Consider the following 16,582-nt stretch of genomic DNA (forward strand, 5'->3'; position numbering starts at 1 on the left):
AGGTTAGCCTCTCGACCCTCTTACAACACACCGGATTTCAAACGAACGGGTCGTTACCAAGTTTCTGCAGAGCTAGACAGGGTTGTGCATTAGAGCAGGGAAACATCTCAAACGAGCGGGTCAGTGGGTCTTCCAGGACCAGGGTTGGCTACACTAGTTGGCCTTTTGTATAATATAGCTCTCCTATAGAAACTCTTTCAGCTAAAATAAATGGGGGGGGCTCTTGGGTGCCACAATCTCTCCTCCGCCAGTTCTTACCTTTTTCGTAGCGTGGCCTCACACACCTTCACCACACCAATGATCTCCTTAACGGTGCGCCGGAACTCGTGCATGCGAGCGGCAACCAGCAGAGCTGCGTATAGGACCAGACGTCAAAGGGAGCACAACCGTACACCATGTCAAGAGTGCATTCAAGTTACATAACTCTCACTGTGTTGTGGTTATGTCACAGACGATTTCCAAAGTATTCCCTTTATATCGAGTAGCATGTTCTTCCAAACCTTTTCTTTCTGTGTGTTAGTGAATCCTTCTAAATGATTGATGATAAACAATTAATTATTCAGATATTGCAGAGGCGAGGAACAGAGCAGGATAGAAAAGTCCAACAATAGGTGCAAATATACATCGCAAGTAAGAGGAAGTTGGTTATTTAGTTTCAGGATGTCTTGGAGGAAATGTTCTGTGGTCCACTAAGGGAAGAAGTAAACACTGATGTATTCATGGTAATTGTCATCAGTCAGAATAAAATATATATAAAAAATGTTTTTATAGTGTCATGAACCTTCAGATAGTCTTCTAAGCCTGTATAGACCGTTTGACTGCCATAAGTAATCAGGTAACCATGACCGAATGTGACTCGGACTAACAGACTGCTTGAGTAAACAGACTGGTTGGTATGCGAGTGGCCAAGGGGTGTTACCTGGGGTTTGTCGTCACCCTGGTTACCTGTGCTCATGGTTACCTGCGCCACAGAGCCCTGAAGGCCTTCTTCCGGTGTGCATCCAGTCCCTTTTCATCCTCTGCAGCAGTCTCAGAGCCGTCATGGAGACCTCACGATTCTTATCTCCAAATTCCAGCAGCTGGGTGAAGCGAGGGATGTACAGGCACGGGTCTGGAGGGAACAAGACGGAGGGGAAATATGAACTTAAAATGTTTCGATTTAAAAGTTGTTTAAATGTTCTCTATGCCGTTTTTGTGCATCTATTCTTGTCACCGTATGATCAAATAATTACTTATTTTGACCCAACATCATTCAATATATTTAGATTAAATAGTTCGGATTTGGTTGTCGAGACCCTTTTAGCCACTAGCTCATGCTTGTTATAGGATTCAACTTTGAGTAAAACACCAGTCATTAGTCAGCCTTACTTTGCAAACACGTTTGCACTTTGAACATATATGATGAATATACCAACACACCGCCATATTTGAATATATATGCGTTTTGTGTTAAAACAAAAGTATTTTCAGTGACTGCAGCGGGTGCGCTGATTCAGATTGGTAGACGCACTATGCAGAGCGTCCGGGGAGGCGCTTGTAAGCTTCTGACGTTGACGGCTTCCGTAAATCTGATTTGTTAACAGCGAGATGGGCGTCCGAGAGGATTACACCACAAATAAAAAATAAACGGGACCCAAAACTCAGCACACGACAAATTACTATTCACATTGTATCCACACAGCCGCTACGAAAGACCCCCGCCTTGTCTGCGTTGATAAGGAGCTTTCGGGGAGAAAACATCTGCCAGAATTTGCCGAGAAAAAAAATCACTGGACTAAAACCGCAAGCGGAGCAAGATTGTTTGGATTTACCATTCGCTCGATAAGGAAAAACAAACACCGGCAAAAGGACCGGCAAAAGGACAGGCAATGCACAGAAGATTAGACGAGAAAGAGAAAAAGTATATTTTGCATGAAGTTGGAATACAACTCCCCGGGACGGATATTTAGATGTTGCTCTTAAAATTGATTCGGGGTTAGTAGACAATCGGTATCAAAACAGTAATAGCCTAGTTATTGCTTGTTAAATATAAAAAGACGATTTCGATCACCAACAGTACAATCTTAGTTAGGCTACTATTATTTATTGGAGTGTGACCAACGCTTGGTGCTGATGCCAACGGCAGATTGCAGGTTGCTCCATCATGGTCGGATCATGAAGTGTTTGACTTTCTTACTTTTACTTCCAGAAACACTGAAAAAGTCTAAAAAGACGGGTAAACACTCGGGAAGACTCCCAGTATGTTATGAGATTCTAACACTGTCCTTGACGAAGAAGAAGATGGCTGCAGAATTGTACCCAGCGACCGCAAACACCAACCTACCCAACAACGGAACCACAGTGACGGTTACTGACAAGAATAACGATGTGCAGGTCACCCAGTCGGCAACCACAACAGCGACAACCCCTACGACCCAACAGAACATAAACAACAACAACATCGATCCCACGAGCTGGCAGTCCAGCCATCCCACGTTACGAGAGAGGTACTGTAGCCCATTAAGTTATTTGCTGGCGTTCAGTTAATTAAGGGTGCCGATGTTGAATTGATAGTAAAGCATTTTTTTTTTATCTGCAACGACTACAGGTGGCTGTTCGATACAGTTGTGTAGTAATGGCAGCAGTGTAGAGATTTTTCAACATCAGACTCCCCCAGATTTCCTCAGAGCTAAAGTGTGCTTTCAAGCCAAGTCATTGTGTGTACCAAAGCTGTAATGACAGCTGTAATTGTCAGAAGAGCAAACATAGAAAGTGTGTTGTACTAACACTTCTCTTCTGCTATAGGAATGCCTTGATGTTTAACAATGAGCTCATGGCTGATGTTCATTTCATTGTTGGTCCCCTTGGAGAATCAGAGAGGCTACCAGCACACAAGGTAAACCCTCGATTCTATTTGGAAAAACACGTTTGACAACCTTACTGTCCACCTACACCAGATCATTCATCAGGTGTTTTTCTCTCCAGTATGTTCTGGCAGTGGGCAGCTCAGTGTTCTGCGCCATGTTCTACGGAGATCTCGCCGAGGGAGAGTCCGAAATCCACATCCCAGACGTGGAACCTGCTGCTTTTCTAATTCTGCTGAAGTAAGACACTCCCCCACGTAGGCCCGCCTTGTGAATGACAAACCCAGTATCACTTCAAAGGAGAGTATTACTCATCCAAAGCCAGCCGAGTGAAAAGCCCAAATACTAGAGAGCCAGAGGCTATGAAGAGCAGCAGAGAGAGCTGTAATTGCTGCTTTCCTTGCCCTTTGTTCATCCTGAGAACACTTCTCTAATACACGGATAACAATTTTCATCAAGGGAGCAGGGACAAAGTGTTTCTCCATTGTTGATTCTGTAACCGTTTGTAATTTCAAGGCAATGAAATAGAACATGGCTGTTTTCTTTTATCCTTCGAAAGGACAGCATGGTAGTGCCAAGTTAGCTGTCCTCTTAAGGCAGACTGAGATTGTGCCAAGTAAGCCGTTTCTATTTTGGTAGACAGAAAAGCAACAGGACAGTGATTTGTGGTCCTGTTGGTTTGCCTTCTGCCAGTACGACAGTTTTCACACCCTCCCTCCGCCTCTCCCAGGTACATGTACAGTGATGAGATTGACCTGGAGGCTGACACTGTGCTGGCCACCCTGTATGCTGCCAAGAAGTACATCGTCCCGGCCCTGGCCAAGGCCTGCGTCACCTTCCTGGAGACCAGCCTGGAGGCCAGGAACGCCTGCGTGCTGCTGTCCCAAAGCCGGCTGTTTGAGGAACCGGATCTGACTCAGCGCTGCTGGGAGGTGATCGATGCCCAGGCGGAGCTGGCCCTGGGCTCGGAGGGCTTCTGCGAGATCGACCTGCAGACCCTGGAGATCATCCTCCAGAGAGAGACCCTCAACACCAAGGAGGTGGTGGTGTTCGAGGCCGTGATGAACTGGGCCTCGTCCGAGTGCAAGAGGCAGGGGCTGGGGGAGACCTCCAGCAACAAGAGGGCCGTGCTGGGCAAGGCTCTGTACCTGGTACGCATCCCCACCATGACGCTGGAGGAGTTTGCGGACGGGGCGGCGCAGTCCGACATCCTGACCCTGGAGGAGACGCATGACGTGTTTCTGTGGTACACGGCCGCCAACAAGCCCAAGCTGGACTTCCCCCTGCCACAGAGGAAGGGCCTGGTACCCCAAAAGTGCCACCGCTTCCAGTCCTCGGCCTACCGCAGCAACCAGTGGCGCTACCGGGGCCGCTGCGATAGCATCCAGTTCGCAGTAGACAAGCGGATTTTTATCGCCGGACTCGGGTTGTATGGCTCCAGTGGAGGCAAGGCAGAGTACAGCGTGAAGATTGAACTGAAAAGGCAGGGGGTAACCCTGGCGCAGAACATGACACGGTTTGTGTCTGATGGGTCGAGCAGCACGTTCCCTGTGTGGTTCGAGCACCCGGTTCAGGTGGAGCAAGATGCCTTCTACACAGTAAGTGCCATCCTAGATGGAAACGAACTCAGTTATTTTGGCCAGGAAGGCATGACGGAAGTGCAGTGCGGGAAAGTGACTTTTCAGTTCCAGTGCTCCTCGGACAGTACCAATGGCACTGGGGTGCAGGGGGGGCAGATCCCAGAACTGGTGTTTTATGCATGAGTTGGACTGGTCCAGACTCGAGGAGATGAACTATGGATCTAAACCTGACACACTTCTAAATAATGTAGCATCAAGACAGTAGAATATTTCACAAAAAAGGACTGATATTCTTCCAAGACTGTTTTCAAGTGAAGGAACCTTATTTTATCTTATTTAATTTAAGAATGTATTTTTATTTTAATTATTGACGCTGCCAAAAGTTGTCCTTTGTGCGAAATTAAGTGGACGGCCTCTGCGATGTTGTGCTTCTTTTGTAAATTGCTGTTGACTTGTTTACAGCTTGAAGCTGGTAAACTCAGATGTTTATGTATGAGGCAACCAACTTGAACAAAATCATAAAAGTTATGTGGCCAAGACATGTCACTGTTTGTCATTATAAAAACTAATCTGTGTGTGAAATCTTTTCATTACGCTTCCTCAGGCTAGTTCTTGCCAAGATGATTCTGGTGTAACAGCGCCCTCTATGTGAACTGAGGAGAACTACAACCTGGTCACAGACAAGAGTTCAGTCTGAGAGGTGGTGGTTACCTATAGCTGGAGCGTTGATGCAGAGTTCTCTGGCCAGCACCAGAAATGTCCTCCCCAGGACATACACATTCACCTAAAAGGGAGCGAGCAGATGGAGGGCTTAAAGAGGAGTCAGGGGAACGGGAACAAACATTGGGTGGGTGGTAATGAATGCGTGTGTGTAAACAAACAGATTTACTTAGTTCTACCATGTGTCACCCGTCAAGTACAAGTTCCTGAGTTACATACTAGACACTGAAACATGTGGGGGCAATCTGAAGGTGTATAAACGGAGTGAAAGTGATTCCAAAGGAGCACAGCATCTCTCCAGGACAGAGGAGAAAGGCGAGGAGGAGTTCATTCCCTGGAGGTTTTGGGACCCTCTCGGACACTCTCACTCTCAGCCCCCTCCTGGGGCGCTAGCCAGGCAGGCACACCCCATGCTATTCTGGGAGGAACGTCCCCTTCAGGAATTTGGACACAAAAACAGCAAGGTGGTGGTGCTGGTGGTGAAGGAATGTGTCACTACTCTGACACCATAATGCCCACAGTCAAGGTGGGGTTTTTCAGAATGTATTGTGAGGAACCTTTAACCAGGACCCCAGACGAGGTGCCCAATAGGGCAACGTAGAACCCTGGTCTAGTCTACCGGCCGGTGGGGATCCAGAGTGGGTCATACTGCCTTGTAAAGGGTGTGGGTCCATCAGCCACAGGCCTAGGTGGGGCTCCAGTGGCTGGGTGTGGTGGGGATATCTAGCCATGGAACCATTAATCCAACCGTGGTCAGGCACACATCCCTCCAATCCATTCCCCATCCTCCCCGTACCGTGGGGGAATGACGGGGGAAGGGGAGACATCTCCCCCAAAGACAGCTGGGAGCATAAAAATAAAACAACTGACCAGCTGTGTTTCTGAGAAATGCCCCCCACCACTACCACGCCCCCACTACCACGCCTCTGTCTCTATCTTGATCTGCAACCATTAAAAACGCAGACAAATGTGAGCCTAAATTTATCTGCTGTCATCTGCTTTAGTTGCATAGCAGAACTCACTGACTGCAGCCTCCAGTCTTTGTGTGGTTGGATGTAGTCATAGCGGTCAACGGCACAGAATGAGTAGCTGTGTAGCTTGAGTGAAGGGATACTCGATGTATAGGAATGTTTTTATATGCAACAAAAAAAAACATATATAGTAGATTATAATAATAAAAGACATGATTCAAATGTACCTGAAGGAGGTCACTTAGATCCAGCAGCATGTCTTCAGGGAGGGTCAAGGTCATAAATCCACACTATTGAAAGTCATTACATTCGTCAAAGCATTCTAAATATCCCCAAAATACAGTTTGTGGCTGACCTGACTGCTCTCTGACCCCCTCCACATCCACCCCCCCTGGCCTTAGACCCCAGTACTCTTGAGGAAGGCAGGGAGTAGCCCACCCCCATCACACCCACCTACATGGATCAGTCTGTCGTGACACCTGTCCACAGGAAGGCAGACAGGATCAGAAACGCCCCTCTAAACGCATCAAAACGGGATTACCGTCACCGATGAGACGGAAAAGATAATCCCACACAGCCTGGAGATTACATATGACTCATTTGTTCAGAGTCAGGAACACAGCGGCCCTTCTGCACATGTCCTCGAATTGGGGAACGTTGGTGACGGGTGACTGTGGTTGCTTACAAAAAAAAGGGACAGAACACTCATCTGTCTGTGATTTTCTCAGGGGCCTTCCTAACGGAGGCCTTTTAATCAGCACTGACACGCTGTCTCCTTCTTCCTCTCCTCTCCCCCTCAGTCCGTCCCTGTCGACAGCACTGCAGACAGACTTAAAGACCCAGCTGAGTTCAAGGAAATGAGGAACGCTATTTTTATCTGTCAACACGTCCCTCTCGTTCCCCCTCCACACTCTCCTGCAGTCCAGCAGACAACGCACTTGGAAGGCTCCATTTCCATCACTCTTACTGCGGATAGACCGCCCTGCTTGTGAAACTCAAACGTCACATCATCAACAGACATGGGCGAGGTCAAAGTTCAACCCGACACAATGCTGTGAGAGCTCAACATTTGTTTTGCTGCAAGTGACTTCGCTTTTAGTGGTCATGATAAAATCATAATTCCCCCCCTCCAGCGCCCACCCTCCGTGTGGACAAGGATACGGGGGGTCCCCTCGGTCCTGCAGACCAGGTACAGGCAGGCTGCGATCACATGGGCAGACTTGCGTCCACTAGTCAGGCGTTTAGCCAGAGCCATCTTGTAGAAGTTGAAGGCCGTATCCAGGCAGTGCTGGTTCAGCTGCAGCTGGTGACCCAGTGACATGATCTGACGTTTCCCTGGAGACAAACAAAAGGAACGATATTACAAACCCAGAAAGCGTGCACGTACATTCACATCTTTTGTACAATCCTCAGGGACAAAATCACACACCCACACACACACACACACACACATCTTCTGTACAATCCACAAACATGTGAACAAAGAGCTTATCATAATGACAGATTCAACAATGAACCCCGACGCTTGGAATTACACAGATGCAGGTGTGTCCCTCAGCTGTGTGTTTACACCTGGTGACCATGACAACAAGAAAACATCGTTCTCCTGGTAGTCGGGCACTACTGAAAATCCCAGGGGTTTTACTAATACCTTCTTAGATTCCTCCTAGTCCTCCTATTCTCTCGTCCACTCTCTCACAAACTCTGGAGAGACACGATCTCAAACCCCTGACCAACACAGACAAATTCTTTAAACAGCCGCGAAACTCGGATAAATGACAAGTCCTCGTCCGGCCAACATGTATGACGTCTGGTAACCACGTCTGGGGCAACCACAGCAGAACATATGGTATCTTGTCCAGTAATGAGAAAAGCAACCTGGTGGACTGTTCTAGTGGAGATTCCAGGAACGTTAATCACAGAGTGGTGAATGAGAGGGAGGGTGTCTAGAGTCTGGAGATGTTAACAAAGCAGATGAGGACTTTCACAGCACTGCTTTTGTTCCAACAGCAGTAGAAAAGGCTCAGATGCTGTAAATCTCCCTGTAGACAATCCAGAAGGCATGACAGGGACCCATCCCTGGCCTGGGCACTCCTCCTCCCTGACCACATGTCTCTCTGTCTCACATACATACTTGTTCAGCAGCCAAAAGAGACCATGTTAAAATGTGTCCCTACAGACCTTTACCCCTCCACATGCCTAGTATAAGCCTCCAATCAATACACTAACTTCCAATCATTCTTTCAATATTCCTGCTAAGTAGATAGTAGTAATATCGAACCAGACTAAAAGACATTTCTTCAACCTTCTGGCTCCTTCCATTCAAAGCTCTTGAGAGGCGCTAAGACGTTACTGCTTAAGTTTTTATTGTTGTTACGACTATGAGGGCAGGGAGTGATTGAAATGTACTTTGCTATGAAAATAAATATTGCTGACTTACCATTCTGTAGTGTCTGGGCCCGTGACTCCCTGCCAACACCGGTGTAGTACCCTTCTCCAAAGGTGGGGTTCCTTCCAGTAGCTAGAGACAGAGAAGCAGAATCAGAAAATGATTTATTCGCCATGAAAGTTTGCACAGACAAGGAATTTGCTTTGGCAGGAAGGTGCATACAATAAACATATAGGAATCTTAAATGTAAATATGTGGTCTAACTAGGGTAAATAATAGCAAAACCAAGTGGAATATAATTAAAATATACAATAAAATGAAATAAGTTGCCGTAATTTACAATATAAAATACAAATATTACAGAAGATACAGAGAGGAAACAGGGATATCATATATATTTTATAAGATGATACATATATATATATTTTTTTTTTGAACCGTGTAGATGATGCTTGCTAGGTCATAATACGTTCACTTTCCTGCGACTAATAAAACAGTGACACATCGATGGAGTTCATGTGGATCTATGCTAAATTAGCCAGCGCTGCCCTCTAGTGGGGAAGAAGTGCAAGCACATGTGCAAGATTCCAAAACCAATCACAGTCTGTCTACATCTGAGTTGATTCACTGACTTCTGCAGCCTCAGCTAAAAGGACAAGCCCCCAAAGGCTAAAGGGTTAAGCCACATCACTGAGGATATGGATGCAGAGGGGATGTCAGCATTATTTAACAAAGTCAAAAGCAAGACATAACATATACCGTGCTGGTTTGATTAACGTTTATTTAGAGCGTTGATGATATCAGTTAAAAGTGAGAACTGGGGCGTCCAGGTAGCAAATCTGGTTCGGCCTCTTTGCTGCATGTCTTTACATGTCTGTCTCCCACTCTGTCCCACTCTCCCTACCTTCAACTGTATCTTATGAGAGAGAAAAAAGCATCAAACGCCAAAAAGAGGCAGAACTTTAGACACTCACAGTCTCCAGCAACAAACTGCCCCACGGCAGATGAGCCTCCACCTCCCGTCTCCACAAACTCCACCTCGGAGACGATGATGTTGTCTTCCAGGACAGACCCACAGCCCATACACACCGCATTGCCCCTCGACTGGTCCACATCGATGTCAGAGCCCCCGCAGTTCTTACACACTTTGGAGCTCATGGCGAGACGAGGTCGGTCACGCTCCTCAGCCTGAGAGAGAGAGAGACCAACCTCCTTGAGATGGATAGAGGAGGCTCAGAAGGATGGCTGGTGTAGATTGTAGTAGTCAACAGTATTGCTAGGCTTTAGCTGAAGGGGAAAAAATCAAGTTGACGCTGATGATCTTATTCAGTGAGTTATTCTAGTAATGCCGATACATGAGTAACAATTAAGATGCATTTCATCATACTAAAACCCTGCAGCATTTTGCATAGACTGGATACAATTTTGTGTTGGGAAAGAGTGTCATCCGTAGCAGTTTTAGGGTAACCGTTTTGTTAACTCCGAGCTACGTGGCAATGGTGGGGAGTCTGGTGGTAGCCACAGACAGCATAACATTAGCTCAGCTAGCTATCCTATTTTTCTCCAGTCTAAAGCGACGTTAATTTGAATGACTCAAATTTGACAAACTAACGCCACTATTATAAAGCAAGCAAGCAAGCTGGCTGGCTAACTAACCAATGAATACACTACCTTGGACTGACAGCCTGTTAAAGATATCCACCCACTAGCTATGGCTAACTTCTAGCCTAAGTCATGTAGCTAAACCATGCGTGGTGACAGTGTGTCTGCAATAGAGATTTGCATTATCCTAGCTAATTAACAAATGCTAAAACCAACAATTCATGTAGCTAATTTAAATATACGCACCAAACGTATAGGATTGCAGTGAAGCTTGCCTCCCGAGCTGAATTCGAAGCGCGTGTCAGACTCGCAGAAGCTTCCCTGTACTCTCTGAACGGATTGTCTCTTTTACTTTAATTGTCACTCGTATGTGATATTCGTATACACGTTAACATAATCATGTGTTTAGATGATTAGGTAGCATGTTGCTACATCATAATAACCCACAGCATTGTAGCTTTCCCGCAGTTAAAGACCGGTAGTTAGCGATTCACTACTTCTAACATACGCCCAACATGTGCTTTTTCATGCTGGGTGGATCAGTCCAATCAGCTGGACGAGGGCGAGACCATTTTAAAAAGGTGGTTCTTTACTTCAACCAACCTATTTAGATACAAAAATATATTTGATAGATTAATGTGTGTGCATTAAGTAATATTTGTTAATGTTCATGTAGATGACCAAAATTACACAAAAGTCGATCAAGACATGACATTGGTAAAACAAGCTCCCCTACTTAAATCGATGAATGTATTCAGCGACGGCTAACGCAATGTTAAAGGTCCACACTGCAATGTTTACAATGCTTTTATGAATGTCTCAAAATGGTAGAAGTATGTAACACCCATAATATTTAGTGTTGGTCACAGCAGTTAAAAGCGTAATCTGGACGTGTGGTCTCAAGGGGACACGTTTCCAAACAAATTGTGGTTACAAACACTTTTATTCTGTTAGAATCGAACGGTGTAAACCTTTCTTCACTGATAAAAAATGGAAAGACGATTACTCTATAAAGGGAGACCATAAAGTGCAGTAATACTAAAACTTGCCGAATATGTCAAATTGACATTGTTGTCAAGAGCAACATCTCAAACTCAGACACAGGTGAACATTAAGTACATACAGTGTATGATTAGGAATCATAGTCATCACACATACAAGTGAATCATGTAGCCTTGATTGAGATGTATCAAATATATGGGGCATTAATAGACAAAACCCAAAACCGTGTACATTCAGTAGAGGGTGAACAATGCACAATTAAAATAAAAACATTTCATATCGGAAATAATTATCTTATAGAACTTATATACTTTTTGGCATAGTATGACAAAAGTGGGGTGAAAGCTACAAAACCAAAATAATGAGACATTTCATTAACCTTCCTTTAGTGTACTTAAATTAAGGACTTTCTTAAAAAGGTTTGTGGCTGTGCAATTCAGTTACACAACTGGTAAGTAAACCAGCTGACATAGAAACAAAATGTTTACATCATCATTTTAGTGTAGGAAAAAAAGAATGTATTGTCCCCAAGTGCTACAAAAACGATAGTAATACTTTAGCAGTAAAAAGTACATACATACATAGACAGCGTTTTGTGTTAAAATAGGAATATTTAACAAAATAATTCATACAAAATCCAATACATGGGGCTACACTTAAAGCATTTATTAAAGTGTGTATGTGTGTACATATATCACTAGAATCAGTGAATATTCTGTGGTTCCCTTAGACTTGGTGGTCTAATGGCTTATCTGCAAATGTGTAGCTGAAAGCTAAGTATAGACTGTATGTACAAAGACACTTCACTTGAACCATGTGACTCAGATCCTACATCAAGCACATGAGAACATAATTTCACTTGAATGGTCATGAAGGGAAAACTGACCATTGCAGTTCAAGCGAGTGACCAAAGGTAAAGTATTTTAGGCAGTAGGAGATCCTGTCAGACTGGAGGAAAGGAAAGACTTGGGTCTGTGCTGCCCCCCCACTCTGCTAGATGGGAGCTCTCTCTCTCTCTTGGGTTCTTCCCCACCTCACTGGTCCCTAGCTTCATACAGCAGCTTGGCAGCCTGTCAGCAGAGCACAAGGACACACAAACCGTCACGAATCATGGAGAGATACACCCTGGGCTAGCAACGATGATAAGGTAACTAATTATTACTAGAAGATAACCTGAGAACAGGTTACACCACTTATGTACTGACACAAACAAATCCTGGTTAAACGGGCTGTACCTTGTGCATGGCAGCTAGCCATGCTGAGGCCGTCTTCTTGTCGTCGGCTACCTCCATGCGTAGCTGCTCTGGGTCCTGGGAGACCATGGGTTTGTAGTGGAGCAGCATGCCACATACTCTGGTGTTTCCCCCTGAGAACAGCAGCCAGTCGGTTGAAACGATAAGTCACAAATGGGATCGCGTTTTTGGGATTACAACTTCCGCTGAGTACTTGCGGGTGAGCCAGACAACTGTGGTTACGGTATCTGTCGTTAAGGTTCATAACTGACCTTACATCGACGGTGACGCTTACACAGATGACAGTTCACATCACAGGATGAACACAATTACAAATCGATCAAATACAAACTAACGTTACATGCCATGAACTACAATGTCACGTGCTACAAAACAGCAATGAGGAAATCGAATGAGCTTCTGAACGAGGTGAATACAATGAGCTTAAAAAAAGATTGTTTCAATCAATTTAGGTTGAAACACGAATAAAACAAGATTCCGTTGGGAAAAGTCTATCTTGAAATTCACAATCATACATGATTCCCTCATGCAACTGAGAACATGCATGAGGCTTTTCAGGAGATGGGTTTTGACCTACAGTACAGATTATATGTAGAGTTTATGGGACTCAGGTGGATGAGCAGTTAGGGAATCGGGCTAGTAATCTGAAGGTCGCCAGTTCGATTCCCAGCCGTGCCAAATGACGTTGTGTCCTTGGGCAAGGCACTTCACCCTACGTACTTGCCTCGGGGGAATTTCCCTGTACTTACTGTAAGTCGCTCTGGATAAGAGCGTCTGCTAAATGACTCCATGTAAATGTTATACATGTGCATGCAGGGCTAAGTTCAAGACAACCACTTGAACTGGAGGTGGGAGGGATGTGAGGACACAGAGATGAATCCAGCTAACCTTCCGAGATATACTGACTGTCCAGCAGACTGGTGTAAGTGAGAATATCAATCTCTATGCCCACAACAGAGAAGGCAAGCCACCAACAGTGAGAGAGAGGGGAAAGAGGGTGTTAATACAAAGAAAATACAGAAAGCAAGACACCTGTACTGATAGATACATTACAGGGGCTGATATAAGACATTCATTAAGTCATCAGAAATAAACTATTATACCGATGAATTACTTAGTAGAAGCAATTCTCTACTGCAGATGACATGCACTTCACTAAAACTATGTCACACGCGACCTAGCTATTACATCCCTATCGTTATGAAATATATGACTGTTTCAACATTTCTTTTAGATAGTCTGACTAAGTGTCCGTGTGTTTCTCGACAACTAGCAATGTACTGTGAGTTGTACTGTTGATGTTTTACAGAGATTCAGCCATGTCTAATATATGGAAACATGGAGAGTCTTAGTTTCTAGTGCCTTACCTCCTGGTGTCGTTGCCTCAGTCAAAACCTGCATACTAGAAATCCGAGACAGCTCCACCTCAAAATGGCTTTCCCCGTCTAAGAAGAGATACCTGAGAAGAAAGAGAGAAGAGTATTTGTGGCAGACACGAAGAAAGAAACTTGAGTCAAAAAAGCTTAAGTCAACATGGACATCAAATTGGAGGAACGCCATCTGCCAAGCTAATCTTCCTGTCAGCAGGAATGTCCGCTCTGCTCATTTCCTCTCTGTGCTTTGAGAAGACAGGAGAAAAACGGTTACAATTTAAACTGTCACCGTACCTGTGGTTGTTGGAAAGACGACACATCATGTCCTCAGACTTCTCTGACGTGCCTAAAGTGACAATGAATGTCCCACCTGACAAGTACAGAACAAGAGACCCCTTAACACATACAGTTAATATGGCATCCCTTCTACTATGAAGACCCTACACTGACAGGCACTGATAATGCCTCCACAACCTCATGGCTCCCACATGCTCCAAGCATTTCATTTCCAACTGACACTAGACCTAGACCCAACACGCTGGTAATGGATTTTTCATTTAGGGCTTGGCTGAGTGATGCAGAGCGGAAGAATCTATTTATAACCACACCAAACTGACCACCCTACGTCCCAGTATCAACCCTCCAACCTGGGCAGAGCGTTCTGGGGTAAGAAGGGGATCAACTGGACAGTAGCACTAAAGTATTCCCCCCCCCGCAGCCAGACGGACTGTGTCTGCTGCACAAACAGACCGGTCTGTACCAGTGTTTCTGCTGTAACTGATGATGAATTCTGTTCAAACTCACCCCCAACCAGCACTTTCAGCTGCTTGTCGTAAAACTCCACTTCCTTCTGGGAGACCTGGCTGCAGTCTCCGCACTGCCTTACCGGGTCCACAAAGCACATCCTGGGCAAGGCCATCTTCTTACTGCAGCACTTGTCGCAGAAACAACGTCCACAGCGTCTACAGTGGTGCTGCAAGGCGCCAGCACAGGGGAGGGAGAATGGAGAGCTTTAATCTCGGGTTTTCGTATTCCTACATCATTCCTGATGTATTTTGAATACATGGGTGAAGCAAAACAAACCTTTCTGGTGAGGAAGTCGAATTTGGCATCACACTGCATACATCGTGGGCACTGCAACAGGAACAGGACATTATTTAGTGTCTTTATCACTCAAGTTCAATACCCAGGGCAAAAAGCTCTGATACGAATTTGACAATGGGGAGACCTTTCATCCACCCTCTAATTGTAATGCAACTAGGCAGTGGTAATTGCAGTGGAAATCATTCTAGCTAACTAAAGACATGGGTAGAGAGCCAGCGAAGTGTTCAAGAGGCCACAGATCGTTTTAATACGGTTCATCGTAAAATGCCCAACCCAATTTTTACTGTTCTCCAACTCAAATCCACACGTTCTTGACTGTGTGTAGCTGTCACCGACATGTCAATTAACCCTGTCTGGCCACCAGAAATAGATCGTACACCGTACACATAAAGGACAGTACACATTCCACTGACACATTCAGGACTATTTAAACTTGCTACAAAAACAGTTGTCGCGTGGTTTAGGTCGCTAGCCACATTAGCTAACTGGGCTCCATGTCTAGCTTCCGCATGCTAATCTAGAATGAGTATTTGCTAGCCATTTCATACGCTAGCCAGCTAACTAGCAAATAGTGAATGCATTCAAAACTGTACTCCCCATACAGCACATTACCTAGTAGTTAGCTAAGAAGATTCAATGTTTATAACAGTGCTCGTGACTGTACGGTGTAGCAAGTCCAGCTATCTGAAAGACAACAGCCGAGGAATGCAACGCCCATTCCGTGGACCAAGTCGGCGATGTCCGAGTGGTCGCTGGGATTTCACCGCCCTCTTACGAACACTATGAATACTCACCTCTTTATCAGGGACCCATAAAGGCTCGTCTAATGAAAATGGACTGTTGAATGCCCCATTTTCCGGCACCATTCGAAGTCCACTGGGGCTTCGCACCAATTTCTTGCCATCAGGCACAGACATGTTTCCACTACCAAATCTTCTCCTTGTCCATAAAACTCCAAAAACACGCCCATCAATTTGATAGACGTTAGCTTTGGACAAATGAAATTGCGCTGAAAACGTCATGTGATGAACTTGTTTTGATTTCCAAACTACACAAAAGTGATAGCTCTGCATTTTTGCAAATTAAAACATAAAAAACAGCACGGGCCACTCGAGATTATTTGGTGCCAAAATGGATAACATCTTATATCAAATATTTGGGACATTTTAAATATAAAAAATGCGTGTGTTAAGCCTAAGCCTTTTTATGTGTAAAGTGTTTCTACAACCAAAATCCAATAGGAGGCGCTAAACGACTGTCTTTGTCTTGTTTTTGTCCCTTCAAAAGGTTTACAATAGTTGGTAAAATGTAATATACAAAATATAAAAAATATGATAATATTAACTTCATTTGGCGTCACCCCATGATGGAATCTGCTCTTATACATTATTCATTATATGCCCCACTTTAAGGACAGAAATACCTCTCAACAAAGACAAGCATTTGATCCTTTTATTTTAACATTTGTACATTTTCTTGGGATAAAATATTTTTCAGAATAAACACATCACCACAGTTTAGACAATTCCGCCAGTAAAGCAACATAAACATATTATAGGATGGGGACAGTGATGATGGCTTAAATGGGCAGTAGAAAGCAGGTACACAAGCAGAGCTCCACACCGTTAGGATGACGTCATGTAGAGGTTTCAGCGGCAGGAGTTCAGAGGGCTGAGTTTATGACTAACTATCCTGGGACGATAATATGCACATCTATCGCTGTTAATGAAATTACTGCATAAATA

At 44.8% G+C, this 16,582-nt stretch overlaps 3 protein-coding genes across 4 annotated transcripts in view; 1 reads left to right on the plus strand and 2 right to left on the minus strand.

The window, feature by feature from the left end:
- LOC124486630 (transcription factor IIIB 90 kDa subunit-like) overlaps nucleotides 1-10,614 on the minus strand; it is a 30,338-nt gene extending 19,724 nt beyond the window's left edge. Inside the window, exons 1-8 of the mRNA XM_047048367.1 lie at nucleotides 10,352-10,614; nucleotides 9,478-9,691; nucleotides 8,555-8,635; nucleotides 7,276-7,449; nucleotides 6,342-6,373; nucleotides 5,135-5,207; nucleotides 962-1,111; nucleotides 259-352 (exon numbers count right to left, since the gene is read on the minus strand). Coding sequence (XP_046904323.1) covers nucleotides 259-352; nucleotides 962-1,111; nucleotides 5,135-5,207; nucleotides 6,342-6,373; nucleotides 7,276-7,449; nucleotides 8,555-8,635; nucleotides 9,478-9,661 — 788 coding nt within the window. The 5' untranslated portion in view covers nucleotides 9,662-9,691; nucleotides 10,352-10,614. The remainder of the gene's footprint in view (nucleotides 1-258; nucleotides 353-961; nucleotides 1,112-5,134; nucleotides 5,208-6,341; nucleotides 6,374-7,275; nucleotides 7,450-8,554; nucleotides 8,636-9,477; nucleotides 9,692-10,351) is intronic.
- LOC124486932 (BTB/POZ domain-containing protein 6-B-like) lies at nucleotides 1,604-5,100 on the plus strand. Of its 2 annotated transcripts, XM_047048827.1 has the most exons (5): nucleotides 1,604-1,974; nucleotides 2,189-2,486; nucleotides 2,785-2,875; nucleotides 2,965-3,083; nucleotides 3,574-5,100. In XM_047048827.1, exons 1-5 carry the CDS (start codon nucleotides 1,950-1,952, stop codon nucleotides 4,604-4,606), a joined length of 1,566 nt encoding a protein of 521 aa, XP_046904783.1. In that variant the 5' UTR covers nucleotides 1,604-1,949; the 3' UTR covers nucleotides 4,607-5,100. The 2 variants fall into 2 exon arrangements, with proteins under 2 accessions (XP_046904783.1, XP_046904776.1); XM_047048820.1 differs by having other exon boundaries at nucleotides 1,604-2,486.
- A 415-nt stretch (nucleotides 10,615-11,029) lies between the features above and the next one.
- On the minus strand, nucleotides 11,030-15,800 carry zfyve21 (zinc finger, FYVE domain containing 21). The gene is made up of 7 exons (XM_047049966.1): nucleotides 15,632-15,800; nucleotides 14,817-14,867; nucleotides 14,538-14,706; nucleotides 14,028-14,103; nucleotides 13,728-13,819; nucleotides 12,343-12,473; nucleotides 11,030-12,177 (listed from the first exon to the last, which is right to left on the minus strand). The coding sequence occupies exons 1-7, from the start codon at nucleotides 15,752-15,754 to the stop codon at nucleotides 12,142-12,144; spliced, it is 678 nt and encodes a 225-aa protein (XP_046905922.1). The 5' UTR covers nucleotides 15,755-15,800; the 3' UTR covers nucleotides 11,030-12,141.
- Nucleotides 15,801-16,582: the final 782 nt, after the last annotated feature.

This window comes from Hypomesus transpacificus, chromosome 3 (assembly GCF_021917145.1).
Source record: "Hypomesus transpacificus isolate Combined female chromosome 3, fHypTra1, whole genome shotgun sequence".
NCBI classification, from domain to species: domain Eukaryota; kingdom Metazoa; phylum Chordata; class Actinopteri; order Osmeriformes; family Osmeridae; genus Hypomesus; species Hypomesus transpacificus.